Source organism: Bacillus rossius, chromosome 1, assembly GCF_032445375.1.
Source record: "Bacillus rossius redtenbacheri isolate Brsri chromosome 1, Brsri_v3, whole genome shotgun sequence".
Classification (NCBI taxonomy): Eukaryota; Metazoa; Arthropoda; class Insecta; order Phasmatodea; family Bacillidae; genus Bacillus; species Bacillus rossius.
In genome coordinates, this window is record NC_086330.1 from 229198201 (window position 1) to 229218814 (window position 20614).

General features: G+C 35.9%; 1 protein-coding gene across 9 annotated transcripts in view; it reads left to right on the plus strand.

The window, feature by feature from the left end:
- Window positions 1–20614, plus strand: part of LOC134527342 (F-actin-uncapping protein LRRC16A) — a 324842-nt gene that overhangs the window by 69887 nt on the left and 234341 nt on the right. For 6 of the 9 annotated variants that reach the window (XM_063359938.1, XM_063359939.1, XM_063359934.1 and 3 more), the window contains exons 9-10: window positions 2937–3031; window positions 7990–8031. In XM_063359938.1, coding sequence (XP_063216008.1) covers window positions 2937–3031; window positions 7990–8031 — 137 coding nt within the window. The remainder of the gene's footprint in view (window positions 1–2936; window positions 3032–7989; window positions 8032–20614) is intronic. The other 3 variants (XM_063359940.1, XM_063359942.1, XM_063359937.1) reach the window with 1 other exon arrangement.

Consider the following 20614-nt stretch of genomic DNA (forward strand, 5'->3'; position numbering starts at 1 on the left):
TTCGTAGAAAAATACTTATATGCATTTTGTATAGCCCACAAATACCTCAACATTACTGAACACAACAAACAAAACCTCTCAACTAGATATAAAAAACAAAAAAAACTTTCATTACCATCATTGCACAAATTTTGAAAATAAATCATATTTGTTATTCAAAAGTGGTCTGTAGCTTTAAATTGAATAACATATGCTCATATTTTTCAAATTCAGTTAACATTATCTGCAAAGCAACCATTAAGTGTTGGCATATCATTCTCTGATACAAACTGAAATGCATTTATGTTTACTTTGACTACTTGTCAGCATTGTACTCCTCATTGAAAGCAATAACAACATTATTACATCATTCCTGAGGAGGTAAAGCACCAAAAGGAAAAAAGGACAAATTGACTTGAGCCATACCAAGCATTAAATATTAAACCCTTACCTCTCAGCTGCCTCGAGAAAAAAAACGCACCTTTAAACACAGGAGTCACTGCTCATCCGGCAGAATACTAAAAAAAATTCTCATTATCTTGTTCAGCATGGAAAATATCTACTCTTCTAGTAACAAGAACCAAAACTGGGTATTAAACAGCAGACAACATTATCAACTCTCTCCTTGAAAATAAAAAAAACAATTATTATGAAAAATATTCAGTGTAGAAAATCTTTTTTAGTTTTCAATTATTGTTTTACATTTGTATCTCAAATTCATATTTCTCTGTTAATATGACAAACATATTTAATTCTAAATGCCAGAAAAATATTAGTAGAGCAACTTCTTTTCACTTTTTTTATATGTCATAAAAAATTTCAAAACTTTTCATATTAATTTCTCATGAAACTTAAATATGACTATAGCATTCCTTAAACTTTGTAATTCAGCTGATTATTTTTAAAATATTAAATTTTACTCTTATGTTCTCTGTTACTTATAATACACAAAGATTATATTGTTTCAAAAAAATAAACATATTCAAAAATTTTGTAAACAAAATAACACTCTTAATATTTAAATATTGTATTCACTGCTAAATATTTATAACCTTTAAAAAACTAAACTACATAACATAACAAAAAAAAATTGCAAGCTAGAAAAATTAAGTAATTAATGGGTAAGTATTTCAGTGTTGAAATTTTTTGGGCTGCAGATAAGCTATTGGTAGGCCTCCCAACAGCTCATATCACCCCCCTCCCCTCCAATCCACCCCCAACCAACCAACACATGAAACATTTACTAGACACAAAATGTAAACAATCATCAAGCCAAATAAAATTAAAAATTATTATTATTCATCAATTGTCTCAAGGGATGAAAAGCATTTAAATTTAAAAAATATCCTTGGAAAGAAAAATTAACTATCTGTATGTAAAAAATTAAATTATATATGTTAACCAAAAAATTTTTTTATTACGTTGCTCATTAAAATTTTGAATTGCGTAGCTCCTGAGCTGCCGAAGGTAGGGACGCTCGAATAAAATCCCTTTGAGTAGCTAGTCGACTTAGACTATTAGATAATTCAGAGTAAACAAAAAATCATATCAATTAAAAAAAAATGGCAATCTATAAAATTTATCTGGTCAGTATTACACAGTGCAAGTTGATTGGGTGGCAAAGAAAAATCACTCGGGTGATCAATACCAATCACTTCTTTAACCCCTCCAATCAATCAACACATGAAATACCTCCCCACAGAAACAGTGTAAACAAACTTTGCAAATCTCAAAAATTGCTTGAATTAAAAAACTTACTTCATTACCTTAATGGGATTCCATTGGTTAAGCTCAATGAAAATCTCAAAAGTCAAGAAAATCTGAAAAATCAAAATAAATAAAGTTACTTTATTAATGAAAAATTAAGTTTTCCTTTACTCCAAACAGTATACCTCTGAAGTATCTTTCAAACTGCCTACCTCATGCTAAATCATGTTCCTATAAATTGTCTGATCTTAACATACACTGTCTGTATACAAATTTACTTATTATCTAAACACTATTTTATTTAATTCTCCATTGGTTTCAATAAGGACACATGCCAATTTGCACCATTTACCTTATACACATAATGACCTATTACAGATTCAAGTTTAAATGGGCCATTGAACATCATTACTTACATTTTGAAACGCATATCCATCTTTCGTTAAATAATTGTCCTTTATAATGTCTCTATAGTTATGCGATTCTAACTCTTGTATTACTTTCTGTAATCTAGGATATTTATTTACTCCAGTCTACAATTCCCCTGAAAATTCTTGTAGGCCAGTTTTTTGTTTCGCCATCTGTTTACATAACGTTAGAATTTGAAACACTTTAATCTGTGTAGCCTGATCATTTGCAATACTTCTGGATTGAGCATCTGACACTACTTGTGTTTTCCCTGGAATGTGTTTTATGTCCAAATCGTATTCCTGCAAAGCTAAAATTCATCTAGTGATTCTACAGTGTAGTAATTTACACGATCTCATATCGCATAAGGCCTTGTGATCTGTGAGATCCCATCATAAATGTATGTGCAAAACCTAGCGCATGCAAATACTATACTCAATAACTCCTGTTTGGTTGTCGTGGTCTTGCAATGTTACAAGCTTTTAGGTTGTTAGGTTGCCTCTAAATTCACCTCATTTCCCGGATTTCCAAAGAAAATAATAGCTTTAGTTATACCATTGAGTTGACACTCTTAATGTTCCTTGCTTTGTGTCACCATGTTTGTTCATAGGTATAATTGCAATTCAATGTTTTATTGAATAATATCACATGCTGTTAAGTGTGTTAAGTGACTTTTTTTTTGTTTGTACCTTAAAGAGAAGCCTTTGGAGCTGGCATTTTCCTTAAGTTAATAGAAATAACTCTGACGTATGAACAGTAATAATTAAGGTGCGTGTTTATTTTTTGTAGTTAGGTTATGTTAAAATTGGCGTGAATAACAATTGTTGGTTGGTGTTTTTCAGGGACTTTGCCCACAAGCTCTCTCTGTCGCTGATATCCAACGCAAATACTCCGCTGCATACGCTAGACTTGTCGGGCAACACTATAGAGGACAAGGGTAAGAGGCGAAAGTCTGTATGTACGTACTTGCTTCTGTTAAATAAACTGAGGGGAACTGAAGCATTTTGAACAGTGTGTTTGCCGCTGCACTTAAAAAGGGTGGGTGGGTCCTATTTGTATGTAAAACCCATAAGCTAGATGCAGTGGTGGCTACACCTTTGAAACTATTACAGTGCGGGTCAAACGTCGTGCCAGTTGTGTGTGTGGAGGAGAGGAGGTGGAAGGGGAAGTAGGGAAGTGGCCAAGGAGGTAGAAATATCTCCTTGGGCTTGGCAGGTAGTGCTTAACTAGCTATGTAGTAACCGTACAAAAACAATTTTAATTTTGGAACAGTTCATTTGTAACTGGGCTGTGCCAAGTCAGCACTATATGGTTCCATAGGTCTCTGCTTACCTTGACTCTCCGTTCCGAGCAGCGAGTTTCCATCGAAATGCGGAGCCTGACTGCAAGAAATTTGGCTCGCATTTTAACGGTTCAGGAAAAGGTACTTCCTAAGAAGGAATTGTACCTAGACCTACAGTAACAATCAGATAATGTTATTAAACATGTTTAGCCAGTGGTGCTAAAAGAAACAACTGGATCCTGCTTAAGTTACTGAAGACAACAGGTGGGGCGGGTGGGTGTTTCAACAGTATTCTCGTTGCTCCTTGCTGCATCTCTATGGGGTGGGTTATTCTACACCACTCTCGCTGTACCAGTTTGAGAGCCACTTTCCACTGCAGGGGCCAACTGCAGTGACAGGTGAGTGTGAGGTAAGCCATTTTTGTGTTCTTTGCTCAGTCGCCTCGCGCCAACTGTCAACACTTGACGCTTTGTATGTTGTCTCCACAAAATGCTTAAGTAAACAAGTTATTATTAAAGCAAGTTCATTTTATTATTATTTTAACTAGTAACTTTTTAAACGAGGGCATATAGTAAGTAAAAATAATACCAATCAGTATAAATAAGCAAACGACTAATTTTGTGAAAAGTTGTATAAAAATGAGTGCCAGACAGTCGCTAGATATGTTTTTAAGGTGTTGACTTTCTTTTGTAGCCTTTGCATACTGACTTAGTACCCTCTTTTATTGCATAATCGTCACACGCGCATATTTTAGGGCGTCAAAATTTGGATAAAAAAACTTCTTGCGTAAACGTCACATGATGTTTTTGGTCCCGCTATTAGATTCCGAGCGCTTTGTGTAGGTATCTTTTTCGTATAAAACGATGTATTTTAAAGTAGAAATCTAATATTTTTTCGGAAATTAACTTTTACTTTTTTAATTAATGGAAATACGAAGTTGTCTGATGTGTAAAAATTTTTTAAAAGATTTTTTAAATGTTATAATTTTTATCTGTTCGTCTGTGTCGCCACGGTGTACCGCTTATAAAAATGTAGCCAACACTAGTTGGCATCATTCATGTTTGGTTATGTTGCTTCCCGTATAGAGCGCGCACACTTAGTCGAATATCGATACCTCGTCAATTGCACGCAACGCGCGCTTTCTGTCAAGTGCCGAGGTATCTACATTTGATGGCCTGTACTCTTTCATGGTAAGTGTGTACTGCGACAATAGTTAATGTGCTAGTTCAGGCTTGCATTCGCATTCACATTTTTTTTTTCTATTTAAAGTTGAAGAAAGGTTTTTGTTGTATGAATTATTAATTTAAATTGTAAGATGTGCTCTTGTCACTTTTAAATAAACATACTTTCAATGAATGTGTTTTATGTTTATAAATATCTTTACCTAACAAATTTTTTTTTCTCGCATAAATGTCGTACACCTACTTTTCAAACTTCATTTTAGTATAAAATGTGCAACGATTATGCGATAAAACATGGTATTTAAATTGGTGGAATAAAGGCTTTGGAATTAAAAGGAGGTTAATTATTTTCATTTTGAATTTTTAGAAATAGTATGTAACATTATTGCACTTTTGTAACTAACTAAATATTATTACTAGATGGAGGTCTGATGCGCGCTGGCCGGAGTCCAGCTGTCAACATGGCGCCAGGGCGCCTGTTTGTTGGAGAGGGAGTGTGCGAAAATGCGGCTAGGTCTGCATCCGGCTCTTGGACCTATCTGTGAACAGTCCGAATCAAACATGATCAGAACTGGTACACAGACAGTTAGCAAACTGTGTAGAAAATGCCTGCAAAAAGATAAGGGGAGGTCGGGGAATAAAACTGATAGGAACTCACCAGACAGGGAAGGTAGCTTCTAGAGCCCGAAGCGTAGCACGTCCGGATCTGAAGATCACGGAATCTCTGGAGTCACGGGCGTTTCCATAATTACAAAAAAAAAAATTATTAAAAAAAAAATAACTACTATGCTGTGTACAGACGGACTAAACTACTTAAAAAAATTTATAGGGATAGCATCCCTTGTCTAACTGACTACATCTTCAGTTACGGCCGGACAGAAGTCTTGCTGTGCCTCTCGCCGATCCGCCGATAATCTAGTGCAGTCCGTCTGGGATCGCGACGTGAAGTGTCCCCGGAGGGGCCGCGTCTCTTAATTAAAAGGAATAACTCAATCAAAAGGTGGGGGGGGGGGGGGGGGAGAGAGAGAGAGAGAGAGAGAGAGAGAGAAACTTTGGCGTCCAGACCGAAAGGTTCCGAAGTTCTCAGAGTGGGAATCACAAAAAAACTCTGACTTCGATATCTCGAAGTTGGTAGCACTGGCCGATTTTAGCGCAACCTGTTGAGGGGTGTCCGAAACAAAAAGGGATCGACTCGCCCGAGGCGTCTGCTACAGCCTGGGGCTAATTGAGGGACAGGAGAGAACTCTGACGGCTGGCAAAAAGACTTCAGAGTACCGCTTACGGCGGAAGTCGCCAGAGGGCAGTGCCGTAGTGCGGGCAGGGGAGGTAACTCTCGAAATCGCCGCTAGAGTGCGGGGGCGGAACGTTAGGAGCGCTGTGTCTAAACCTTGACTGGTCGGGGTCATTGGCACCGGTCATTGCTCTGGCCAGTGTTCCCAGGGAAGCCTGAAGGGGGAGGGGGTGAAAACTTGCTATGTGTCTGGGAAAAGCATTGTGTGGACGGTCCCGAGGCGTCGCCGAGGACTGTAATATGCTCCTCGACATGCTGCCAAACAGCTTACCTATGCTTGCCTCTGAGAAATTAAAGTTGCTAGTGGTGGGCTTGGGGTAGCGTTCGCTAGCACGAGGGAGAGGGGTAGGCGGGAGGAGGTGGCTGGGCAGGCTGTGGGGGTTGAGGTGGGGCAGGCTGCGTACACACTCGGCTGGCCTGGCGAGAGAGGGGTTGGCGAGGGGTGGCGCCCAGTAGGAGAGTGTGCGTGCATTCGGCTGGTTGTCTGGGCAACCAAGGCCACGGGAGTGGTCGCCCTGGCAACCGGCGATGGCTGTGGCTGGGCGGTGTCAGCTGTCGTGGCCGACGGCGCCAGCGGCTCGCACACGTGTTTAGGAAGAAAGGGGCTGACGGCTTCGAGATTACAGACGTGCACGGAACGTCGCACGCTAAACCCCCCCTCCTTGAAAAGGCGGCAGCCACTTTCCACGTGTGCGGCCTGATCTTCGGGTTGGTCCCTCAATCCTTCTTTCTGTCTTGGGGACGATGCCTTCCCTTGTACTCCGTCTTCGGGGATTTTAAGCACTTAAAATATAATATAAAGAGACAGATTTTTCCAGTCAAGTACTTTTGTAAGAGCTGGGGACTGAGATTCAACCAGAATTCTGTAAACTATTCGCATTGCATGGTGGCCATACATTCATCTGTCCTGTCTTCATCGTCGCCTCCAGAACTGTTTGCCTGTTGTCAGTAGTAGTTTTGTCCTCTTTTGCCCTTTTAATTCTCATTCAGTTGTTTTCTGTGTTGTTTGTTTATTGTTTCACTTGATTTATTTTGCAATATTCCATTTGTGACTAGATTTATTCTTTTGACATAGCTAGAGTTTGCTTTTTAAATAGATATTTACATATATTTTCTTTGTCGGTTTTTCACAGACAGTGGTGTATGTTTGGAAATTAGTCTGCAACAAATGTTGAAAGACCACTAACTTTGAAAATCTCCTTTTTATCTATTTTCCTCGCTCATCAATTTTATAGCAGCATGATGGGCTGTAAATATATTCAATGTAATTGTTTTTCTACCAAACTACCTCATTTTTTGTATGCAAACAATAAACTTTCATATCAGATGGAGTTTATTTTACCTAATTACTATAGAATTTTGTTTGGGTCAGTAAATATCAATATTTCCACAGCTGAGGAATAGTTTTAACTGTAACAACCATTAGTGTTTGAATTTTATATACCTACATTAGTTGAAAATATTAAATTTTATTTTTGACAGTAACATAACTGGTCAAGCACAGAAGTTTGAGTGACAGGCTTTACGGCATTATTAGTTGGTTATCATTTTATTCAGAATATGCTAACCTACAAATTTTAACAAATAATGTTCTAACGAAAATGTGTATCTTATCATGCATTTGACATAACTTTCATGCAATTTAGAAAGTATGATGAGCATGTGTGTTATGCAGTTTTTTCATTAAAGGGTTCAAATGCTTTCAGTTTTGGGCCTATCGTCATATGAATATTGACTCACAGAAAAGAGTATTAATGAAATGTGTTCCTTTTGTAAGTCATTGGTTTACTGTACAAACATTAATGTACTTTTATAGCAAAAAGTTTGAACTTGAAGTTTATATAATCACAATGTATCAACCAGAATATGATTGTAGCTCAAGTATTTCCCATTGCTTGAAGTTATTGTTTTTCTTTTTTTCATTCAAAACTAAAAAAAAATCCATATACTTTTCAAAACTTTATTAGCTGAGAGTAGTATTTTGAGAGACAGGTATACATAGCACTTAATGTTGCACACTGTTATTTCTCTTTTTGAGTGTTTTCAGATCAATATAGTTTTTATCTGCTGTGTTCTTGTTAGTGCACATTGGTGTTGTATACTGAATTGAGTTTTAAATATTTTTCTCTCTTTTTTTGTAGGTGCATCTAGTTTGTGTGGAATTATTGCCAAAATTATGCAAGGTGTGATTATTTTAGTTTTTTATTTTATTTTCATTTTCTTCACTTGTTCTAACCTCCCAGGTAGTTAGTTGTTTTGTTCATAGTTTGTGTTGCACATACAATGTATTTGCATTCTGAGGGAAACTGCACAGCTAGATTGTTTGATATTATCTAAGTGCATTTGACTGCATTGTGAATCTGAATGCATCTTAATAATAAATTTACCAATCCAGTTTTGGAGCACAATCAAGAGCACTCTAAAATACCATTTATTTTTATTTTTATATAAAAAAAGCACTTAAACAGAACCACCTAAATTCTTAAAAAAAAAAAAATTCTTAAAAAATAAAATAAAAAATATAATTCTGTACAATATATGAAATATGAAGAAGAAATTTGTGCTTAATTCAAAAGAAGTTATCTTAAGTATCTTAAAAAAACTGACTGTATAGTCAGTTCAATCTGTTATAGGTCTGGACCCCAACAGTTGTTTCTCTGTGTGCAATTTCCTTGTATTTATTTATTTTTTCTCAGTTTGTTTGAAGGTTGTGGTAGTTGCAGTTCTTCTGGGCAGACTGTGAGCATGTGTTTGAAGTGTTTACAAATTCACATTGCTTGTTCATATAATTATTTGGTAGACCTCATTTTGTCTTGACAAGTGTTTTATCAGAATGTTATAAAAATGTCTTTAATTGAATATCAAGAGCTAGATATTTTTACATTTTATTTAGGTTGTCAGTTAAGCAATAAGAAATAGTTTCATGTTGTAAGAAACATGACAGAAAGGATAGTACTACAATTTACTGAAATACACTCTGCAGCAAAAAAACCTGCACACACTGATTTTTCCCATAATTCTAGTAAGTACAATTTTTTTTAAATTTATGATAGGTATTAGTTTCTTTATAGTTTATGTAAACAACATCTGCTACAAAAAAAATAATAATTTTTTGTTAACCCTTTCATTCCCATTGATACCATATGGCAACACAAATTTTTAACCTCTCTTGTGAATGCAAATATAAATATAAATATAAATGAAATTCTGTTTTCCAATGGTTGCCATATGGCCACATCCTCAAAATGTATATAAATTTTATTAAAATTATTTTTTTAATATAATTGTAATTCTAGATATATATTTATCAATATTTTACCTAAGAATATTTTTTCTATTTACAATAATTTGGGAATGAAAGGGTTAACAATACTGTACGAAGAAGGATAAAAACTGATTATTCTTAATTTTTGTAAGGTTTTCCGACGAGGGATGGCGTACTAATAACTGGTATTACCTCCTGTTACACAGCAAAGGGCCCTTACCCTGTCAGGACACTCCACTGGCACAGCATTCCATTCCTAATGAAGAGAAGTTTGAAACTGATTTCAGTCACTAGGAGGATGATGATGATTTTTAACACATCTCCCTAAATTATCCCACAAATGCTCTATTGGATACATATCGGGAAATGGTGCAGGCAAGTCCAAAACTGTAATTCACACATGCTCCAAGTATTCGGTGACAATTCTTGCAGTATGTGGGCGTGCATTATCCTGCATCATAATGAACTTTTCACCAATAAAGGTACCAAATTGGAAAACAGCCTCTAGGAGCACTTTTTCATTGTACTTCTGGGCACTCAGAGTCCTATTATCTAAGAAAATCATCTCAGTACGAGCGTGGAAATTTAATCCTCCTCAATCCATAACTGATTGCCTTTGGAAAGGCACTGAGGGGTTCACAGACGAGACTTGTTTCTGTCTGTACCATTCAGACGGTCGAGACAGCGTGGAGATGACAAGGGGAGAGATTTGCTCCAAGTACTCTTCGAGTTACAGCCTTTCCAAAGGCAATCAGTTATGGTTTGAGGAGGAATAAATTCCAACGCTTCTACTGAGCTGATTTTCTTAGATACAGTAAACTCTCGCAAATCCGGACCACGAGAATCCGTAGTACTCAGAAATCCGTGGTGTTTTGTAACTGAAAAATAAATGTTTTTTTTATAAGCGTTCTGCAGTGTTGTGGTGCGCTGTGTTCCCACGGTAAAAAAGTGTGTGTGCCGCATCGTGTAACTACGATACACGCACTCGCATCTCTGTTATTTTTTTCTGCCTGTCAAAACGCGTGACATCTGACACGAACAAAATAAAAGACGTGCTGAGAGTGTAGGATATTTAGATAGGGGGAAAATAAATGTCTCACGATAGAGAGCAACTGCTTAGTGGAGCATTTACGGTAGCTCAGAGTAGAAGTGCACAGCAGTTGATTGTACATATTTAAAGGTTTTACTGAGTGTGGAGAATTATGAAGGTGAAAAGAAAACACGTAACACTGACATTTAAACAAAAGCTTGAAATATGTGACAAGTTGAATCGTGGTGTACGTGTTGCAGCAATCGCGCTTGAGTATGGTATTGACGAGTCAACCGTGTATGACATAAAAATACAAAAGGAAAAACTCAAAGCTTTCGTAGCAGAGAGTGAGTCGGAAAAGAACTGTTTGAAACGAAAAACTCTTCACACGCCCAAACACGCACTTGCATCTCTGTAAACAAAAGATTACATCACTGGTTACAGCCAGCTGGTTGGCGCAGCGCCGCGTGTCTGCCGTCCGTGCGGCCGGCTGGCTGTAAACAGTGCAGTGGGAGATGCTTTAGTACACAGTGTCAAAGAGACGTGGCGTTATTTTAATTTTAAGTAATTTTGAATCTTTTTTAGCAATGTATTCTGTTTTATGTAATTCCATTAGATAACTGCTAACGTGTCATTTACCTACACGAGGAAAGAGAAAAAACATGTTTTTTAACAGTAAAAAAAAATAAACAATTTTTTTACCTCTCAAAAATCCGGAGTATTCACAAATCCGTGGTCTGTAAATCCCCAAGAACCCCGGACTGGAGAGAGTTTACTGTAATAGGACTCTGAGTACCCAGAAGTACACTGAAGAAGTGCTCCTAGAGGCTGTGTTCCTATTTTCTCCATTTATTGGTGAAAAGTTAATTTTGATGCAGGATAATGCACGCCCACATACCGCAAGAATTGTCACCGAATACTTGGAGCATGTGTGAATTACAGTTTTGGACTTGCCTGCACCATTTCCCGATATGTATTCGATAGAGCATTTTTGGGATAATTTAGGGAGGTATGTTAAGCATTGTCATCATCTTCCTAGTGACTGAAATCAGTTTCAAACTGTTCTTCGTGAGAAATAGGATGCTGTGCCGATGGAGAATGTTCAAAATGTAATTTATTCTATGCCTGACAGGGTTAGGGCCCTTTGCCGTGCAACAGGTTATTAGGAGGCCATCCCTCATCGAAAAACTGGACGAAAATAAAAAAAATTATCATTTCGAAAAAGAAGTGCTAATTTATTATTTTTATCCTTTATAATTTATTTGTACGATATTTTTTATAAATATTATTTTTTTGTGGTAGACTTTGTCTAAATATCTTATAAAGAAACTAATTCTTACCAGAAATAAAAATCATATTTACTAGAATTATGGGAAAAAATCAGTTTGTTGGTTTTTTTTTTTTTTTGCTGCTGAGTGTATAACACTGTACAGAGCAGATATGTCTCTATTCGTGAGCTTCAGTAACAATTACTACAGTAGCATACGGTCAACAGGTTTGTAACACCCAGGAAATGTTTGTAAGCACTGCTACAAAAACTTTTACTTTGTGGCTTCAAGTTGCTTGGTACACCAGTGTCTACTGGTTGTCTCTCCTTGTGAACAATTTATTGTCTCTCATTTCACTAGCTAGCTCACAATCGTGTTTATTGCTGTAAGCCTTTCTAGCCTTTAAGGCCCACCAAAATTTCGGCACTCAGGTCAGGTTATTTACAAACTCAAAATTTGCAAACCACAAAAAATTTAATAAACAAATTTCTATTTTGCCCATATTTAAGCACTTAACCCTAATCGTGAATGTTGCACAAAAAATGAGCTGTTCCAAAACAAATGCAAAAGTTACCGGTAGGAATTTCAGGTGAGGAAATAAGTAAACTAATAAACTGCAATTTCAATAAATTACATTAAGTCAAAGTTATGTATTTTCCACAAAATAGAAAGTTACAAACGATTACATGTGACTTTGCAAAAACCTACCTTTTAAAAAGGCACAAAATTTTGTACTTTCAACCATATTAAATTTTATATAATCCTTCTTATTATACAACTGACTAAATTAATAATTTACTTAATGCATATCATTTAAAATTTATAAACAGCTGTGCAATTAGAAATTATTATTTATCATGAAAATGTTAAGGGTCCTTAAATAAGAAAAAGTCTCTAAACTGAGCTCAGTTTGCTTGATAGGAACTGTCTGTTGAAAGGTGTATTTATTCCTGCATGCATTTGTTTTTCCTGGAAGTGGTTACAATTTCCGTTTGATGTTTTCTTTCTTCTTGTAGGCTCTCCCTGTCTCGCAGGCAATAGTCCACAAACTTAACCCCAGCTAGGAGTAATGCAATTTTTAAACAATAAATATAATAAAATTAAATTACTCCAAAATGGTAAATCACCAAATCCCCCAACACCCAATGTTAAGAAATATAAAATTAATATGCTGAGCTAAAAAATTACCAGATAATCAAATTGGTCTACAACTAAAAGTAGATGATTTTATATGAAAATATATTTTCTTAAGAATATCAAAAGTAGCTTAGATATTGCAAAATACAATCAGTTAACTGAGGCTGTTCAAATAAAATAAAATGAACACAATGTCGCTAAAACATTAGCAACAAAACTATCTAAAATCCATAAGCTATTTGATATAAATTATATATTATGTATTTGCAGGACTGTTCTTATGTAGCTTTAAAAGGACTAAACATTTAACAAGCTTTTTAGTAGCTCCTTTAAATAATTCTTATAGTCCATTTCAGATGTTTGCTTTGCCAGAGGCACACGATGCAAACAAAGAAAGTTATTTTCTCGTAAGAAAGTTTTTTTCTGGAACATGCACTCAATGAATTTGATATGATCCTCCCAGAAAGTTACGTTTATGCTATGAAAATATACGTAGCTGTCACCATTGCCGCTCCAATACGACTCATCATTCTCACGCCAGTTTATGTTTCACCAGTATTAGAGTTTACCAAAATACAACATTTTTGTGTAGCTACCAAAAATTAAAAATTTATCACTTCAAACTTCACTTGTAGGCTTAACAAAACATACATGTCTATAAAACAAGCAGTGTCATCAATTTTCATGCCAAAACGATAGCAGCAAACTCACAAAGTTTCTGCAAAATGTTTGTACCCATAAAAAACAGATGTGGCTTGCTGAAACTATACACACAAATATTTTGTCCCGCACTATCTTCCAATATGACTTTTCAGCGTCGCAACTTGCAACCGACTGTCTTGACTTCTCACGTCACACTTCCCTCCTTTCCAGGAGGCGGAACGCCAAAAAATGGGTCTGACATCACTAGGGGTGTTTGAGATTTTCCACACAGCAATAAAGTTAAAGTCTATTAATAATAACATTTAAAACTAAACAAAGCATTTCATATCAAAATTGCTACTAATAAAAAAAAACTTTACATTGACATCGTCCGGGCCTGCGGCCCCTTTTAAGTCCGTAATGCCACCGCCCAAACACCACCCACCCTCCATTCAAACCTCCCGCCTACCCGTGCGTACGTGTGCGTGCGTGTGTGCTCGCCCGGCAAGAGGGCGCTGTCGAGCCAGTGCGCCGCACCCCTAAAAACATAAGTATATATAATTGTGTTGTTTGTTTTTATATTCCCTAACTGCAACGTGACGGCAGATCGGCCGGGAGAGTTTTATGTACTTTTATTTTAAAATAATGTATTAAAATATCATAGCGTTTCCGGACATTCCCGAGGAAACCCGAAGGCAGACAATAATTAAATTTAAATCTTTATAATTATAATTTGTACAATCTTTTCTCTTTATTCATAAATTGTCACCTGATTTTTAATGCATTCTTGTCATGTTAATTTGGTTTCCCGTGGCACGAATTCGCAAATATCTTTTAACAGCAATTGTTTCGGCGGGAGGACGCCATGTTATTCGAGCGAGCCATGAGCTCATCCCCAGTCTTCCGCCATCAACAACCGAGAGCAGACGCATCAGCACTCCGGGGACCTCACCGCTTGTTTTCTCTGCCAAGTAATTCTGTTAACTTTAATTTCGTCTCAATCACTTTCTTTTAGTCCTCGGAGCTACTCTCGGTCGGGGGACTGCTTCATTAATTAGTTTACGGCCAGTCTCGGTCTTTTTTCTTCGTACTACGTAATTTAATATGTGACCACGTGGTGGCTCATCACCCCTAAACCGATTCGTGCCGCGGGCGTTTTGTACCGTTTCAACCGTGTACGTGTGTGAGCTGAATTAGCGGAATAAATCAGGCGTGCGAATTTAACGTATTCTTTTATTTTCCATCTGTGTGACCACGTGGAGTGTGACGGCGTGTGGGACGCCTGAGAGCCCACTGTGTAGGAAAAACCGTGCCCGACGCGGAGAGCGGGCAGGAATTAGTGCTAGATGTTTTCAAGGGGGGATATCACGTCTCACATGGGCGACGTCACGCCCTGAGTTAGGAGTCTCACCGGGTCCACGTGCCGCACCACGTGGTGGCGCCCACTAACCTTCCACCTTAAAGCCGACCGATCGACCCCCCGCTTACAACAAGTGTCGCAACAACGAGTGGCCCAACAACAAGATGCATGTATAATTATTAAGACCAGCTCATATGAATACTTAGATTTTAAATAATTCAACTTATGTAAAAAAAAATACATCACTAAAGCTGCTAACATAGAAAAAATTGCACTAAACAAAAAAAAAAACTGTTAAAAAGGCCAAGGAGTGATGTATCATTCTGCCACATTATCTAATAATTTTTTGTGTGTTTTCATGTGAAATTGCATTAACACACATTTCTTTGGTGTTTCTTCTTTGTAGTCATAAAAAACCTTTGTGATTGCCTTTTGTTCTTGAATACATATAGCTTTGATAAATTTTGTCACAACAATCGAAAATGCTCTTCTTGCTTCTCTGATAGATATCAAGATGTCTGGTTGCTACTAAAACCTGTCCCTGATTTATTCTGAAGTAAACATTTATTCTACATGGACTTGGGTAGCTGCTGTAAGCTGAGTCCAGTTCCTAGGGTGCTCTTCCCGTGCTGCATGGTCAGCAGTGTCGGGCGTAGGCAGGCATTATCACTGTTATGTTACAAAGTGAACTGATACCTAGTACATTTATTTAACATCATAATGCAAAATATTTTATTTTCATTCACTTAAAATATTTTTGTAATTTTTATAAAATAATTTTTAATGCTATTTTGTTTCATTGTTAAAAATATTATTTGTGATGTAAACATCAATATTTTAATAATGAAATAAGTTTAATGAAATTAATATTATACAGACTAACAAGCATAACATAAAAAGTCATATGTTTGGGGAGGGAGGGGAGAGTTTTTTTCCTTTTCTGGTTTCTCTCCTTTTCTCTTCTCCCTAGATCCACCTCTGGGCAGTGATCGTGCTTCAGATTCAAGCACATTGAATCGTTCAGCACAACTCTGTTTATGTTGCTTTAGCCGTTGGCTCTGCCTCTAGAGTTGGTTGCGGAATGTGCACCGACTTATTTTTTCCTCCAGAAGCATTTGTAGTTTGGCCTCCCTCTCTGTGGATGTGATCGTTAAAATGTTACACTCTTTTGTTGAGGTTCACTGGATTGGTACGACTCAACCATACGAGCACCAAGTTCATACCTAAGTGGTTTCAGAGGTCCCGTTGCCTGAAGCCTGTGTGCATAACCGCTTGGCGTTACGCATTTTTTTTAAACATAACCTCTCTACCCTAGCAGGACTAGTAAGCTCATAAATAGCATAAACTTCCCTAGAAAGTAAACAGCAGTGATATCCACTCTATCCTAGTATTAAGGATTTTCAAATCAATCAAAGCCACCAGCACACCACTCAGCCAAACCCTGATGTGGTAACCCTGTAGTATAGTATTATCACCCTCATTTGTCCGGTTTTGGCCCAAACAAGTCTTACCCTAAGGCCACCGGTATGTTTGTAGAACGATCAGGTGCAGAAAGCAGTGTTGACACTCTGGTAGTTGATTGTGTCGGGAATGATCTGCAACGAAGCAGGCAGCAGTTTGTCCTGGTGGACTCGCTGGATGGTGCACCAGGGCAAGTGAGGGGCACGGACACTCGGGTCTCATTCTTGGTTCTTGCACAAGACAGCACTGGCTCTCTGGCATTCAGCCCTCTTCCTAGGAGAGGCTGCTTCAGTTTCGCTGGGAGCAGCTGTCTGATAGCACCCACTGTGGCCAGCCTGCAGCTGCAACCACTCGCGACCCGGACATGCCGTGAACTACCGAGCTGCCTTCAAAGAAGAAGTATTCTCTGACCGTGGATGTACTGTGAAAGGTCTTTAATCTGCCACTCTATTGTTCGGCACATTCCGTAATCAACACCGATCGAGCTGCTCAAATTCAGATTTCTTTTGATGGATTCCGGCTGTTGACATTGGCTACCAGCTAAAATTCCTGCGCTGCCGGCATTTTTAGTTCGCTCAGAGTTCATCGTTAGTGTCTGTTTGCATTTAAGTATTTTTTTTTCCTTTTTTCTAGTAGGTTATATTTCATATTCACATTTTATTTTTTGGTATTTATGTTAAGACTATTGACATTGGCTAATCTGGGAAATAGCTTATCTGGCATGGTCGTGGGCCCAAATGCCCCGAATTAAGGACTTTTAAATATGTTAGTAAATGTAGCACTGTTTGTTCTGAATCAACTGCAGTTTTCGATGCAAGTGTATTTTTTCCAAGTACACATAGTTGAATATATTTTTTTGTCTATTTATTATGGGTATAGTCTAATTTATATTGTTTGCAATTTTTTTCCCCAATTAATCCTTTTTCAATTTTTTTTTTAAATTTTGGTTTGATTTGAACCACTGTATTATTAAATGTTCTCCATGTATGATGGTCCCAAATTGAAAATACTAATGAACTTAATTATTTTAACTTACATCTTTAAAGTATAATAAATTTAGGAGTAGAGATAAAAAATAATTACACAATTTTTTTCTACTGTGTAAAACTATTTACTATATGAAATTTTTGTCTCAATCTAAGTATATATTAATACATATTAAAAGAGATTAAAAGAGTTAAGATGTGAAAAAAACATGCACATAGCTAAACTAACAAAGAGAATACACAAAAGCCTTATTCGTTAGTACTCAAGGCAATGTCTTTCAACAATGTTTTTTTGTTCATATTTCTGGGGTTTTATGTTTTCCCAGTTATGTACCACTTTACTATCTTATCTAATATTACTGTATATTCTTTTCCTCTTAATTATTATTTTCATTATTTCTCAAATGTAAACCATTTCAACATATATAACTAGCTATGTATTGCAAGTACCATAGACTTTTAGCACTAAATATAATATCATTTCAATAAATGATTTAAACCAATAGAATCACGCAAATATATCTTATAATTATTCATAGTTTCACCAATGTTTGCAGAAAAATATGTTTAATAATGCAAATTGGCTAATTCTTGGTTCCAGTAGTTGACTTCAAGTATAAACATTTCTAGGTCACATGCAAAAGTTAAATGCAGTAAATGTTGTCTATTAGTTGGTGTTAACAACTCTAAATAAGAAAAATTCAATGGTAGAAATAAATGTAAAACACATTTTGTGCAGATTTTTAACTGTCTGTTGAAAGGTGTATTTATTCCTGCATGCATTTGTTTTTCCTGGAAGTGGTTACAATTTCCTTTTGATGTTTTCTTTCTTCTTGTAGGCTCTCCCTGTCTCGCAGGCAATAGTCCACAAACTTAACCCCAGCTAGGAGTAATGCAATTTTTAAACAATAAATATAATAAAATTAAATTACTCCAAAATGGTAAATCACCAAATCCCCCAACACCCAATGTTAAGAAATACAAATTAATATGCTGAGCTAAAAAATTACCAGATAATCAAATTGGTCTACAACTAAAAGTAGATGATTTTATATGAAAATATATTTTCTTAAGAATATCAAAAGTAGCTTAGATATTGCAAAATACAATCAGTTAACTGAGGCTGTTCAAATAAAATGAACACAATGTTGCTAAAACATTAGTAACAAAACTATCTAAAATCCATAAGCTATTTGATATAAATTATATATTATGTATTTGCAGGACTGTTCTTATGTAGCTTTAAAAGGACTAAACATTTAACAAGCTTTTTAGTAGCTCCTTTAAATAATTCTTATAGTCCATTTCAGATGTTTATTGATGAGTTCATAGAATCAAAGTTATCAATCGCCAGGCTGAGTTATTCATGAATAATGAGCACATCTATATGCAAAAGTTTCATGATCACAATCTTGAAATTTTTAACACACAACAAAATCCATGTTGAAAATTCTTTAGATTTATAAAGTTTGCTCTTGGCTACGGTAGGGTTATCAAAGTTAAATGCCACTAGTTGGTAAATATTAAGTTGAACTAATTGCACAGTTAATGACACATTTTTAAAATTAGTTTTTTGATTGCCTGGATAAAAGTAACAGCGGTAATTCTTAAAATGGAAAAATGCATCCTTTATTATATTCACAAGAAATAACGAGCAAAATTTTTGCCTAATGGGCTTACTCAGGCGTGCAGTCTAGATCGCCGACACTTACTTGAAATGCCATTGCTGTCATGTATCAGAGCCATAGGAAATGCCAACTGAGGAGTGCTTCATCGCTGATGTTAGTCCTCGCCGTGCCCGCGCTGACCACCGCACAGCCTACATCGAACAGACGAATGCCTCAGTGCACCGAGCCGGGCCGAACAGCTGGTCGTCTTGTTATCAACAGCTCGCGCAACACAGTGGAGATTCCCGGAAACACAACCACGTGAAAGTCAGTCTTGCACTGAACTCAGATAACACCCGCAAAACGAAACATACTAAACCTGATCTACTAAAAAGATAAATGAAACTGAACTTTTTTACAAGAAATTAATATTTAGCAGAATAGAATATAATTATGTGTAAAAAATTACAAATTTGATTTATTTATATTTATTTACAGATTGTTAAATGCAGACCAACATTGAATAAAGACAACACAGACATACCACTGGAATGTTAAGTTAGAAATTATATGTGAAGTGTTATTATAACTAGTTAGTTAAACATAATTATCAAGTTTGTTAGAACTAGAAATTAGTCTATCGATAATATAATTTTGTTTGTAAAGAGTACTAATGGTATACTTTAGGCGACTGAGGAATTGTGGAATTCTGAATTCAGTGTTGTTGAGAATATATTTACAATCAATTTTAGAGTTATAACAATTTTTAATGACGAGAGGATCAAGTAAATCTCTACGATCAGCTAGACGAACTAAATTATGATTGGAAGGATATTTTAAATTTATAAGTTTCACTATTTTATTTTGAATGGACCCAATTTTATCAGAATCAGATGAATTGATATAATTCAAAATTATTGAACAATATTCTAATATGGACCTAATTAAAGAAAAATACAGGGAGAGAATGTAATCAGAATTAGTAGAATAAAATGTGATATATTTGATTAAACCTGTAGTTCTTTTTGAAATATTAATAAAGTGGTCTACATGCAGATGAAAGTATAATTTTGAGTCAAAATTATACCCAGATCTTTCATGGAAGATAATTGAAGAATTACAGTATTATCTATGATATATCTATGATATAATCAAAAATAATGTTGAAATATTTTCTTGTGAAAGATATGATTATCTTGTTTTTAGTTATTAAATTAAGATTGCACCAATTAAATTACATTAATGTCAGATTGAAGTAAATGACAATCATTAAGAGATGTAATTGTTCTACAGATTTTATAATCATCAGCAAACAGTACTCCAGAGAAGTGTGAGAACATGAGCGATATCGTCAATAAAAATATTAAAGAGTAAAGGTGACAAGGTTGCTATTGTTTGGAATTGTTAATGGAAACAAAAAAAATTCAATTTTTGAGATAACTTACGAACCAATTTACAAAATTATTCTTTAGACCAAAATTAGATAATTTAATAAGTGGAAATTCATGATTAACACAATCAAAAGCTTTTACCAAATCAAAATAGCAGATATCAACCTGACCTCTGTTGGTAACTTCATTAAAGATAGGATTTAAAAAGGTAATAAGAATGGTAGAAGTGGACTTGCCTGATTTAAACCCATGTTGATTGTGAGCTAATTTATTTTTCAGAAGGAAAATAATAATTTTTAATATAATTTTCTTCAAAAATTTTAGAAAAACCATTGAGAATAGAGAGAGAGAGAGATAGGTCGATAGTTGGAAACATATTTAGAGCCACTTTTAAAAATGTGAATGACCGTAGTTATTTTCCATTTGTCAGGGAAAACTTGTGCTTTTGGGCTCATATTGAATAAATGTTTTAGAAGGGGTACCAGTAGGTGAGAGCAACCTTTCAGAATAAAGTTAGGCATTCCATCAGGACCTGAGGATACAGACAAATTAAGGTACTTTTTACCTCAAAGAACTATGCTTCAGAAATGGAATGAACTGTGATGGTATTAAAAGCCCT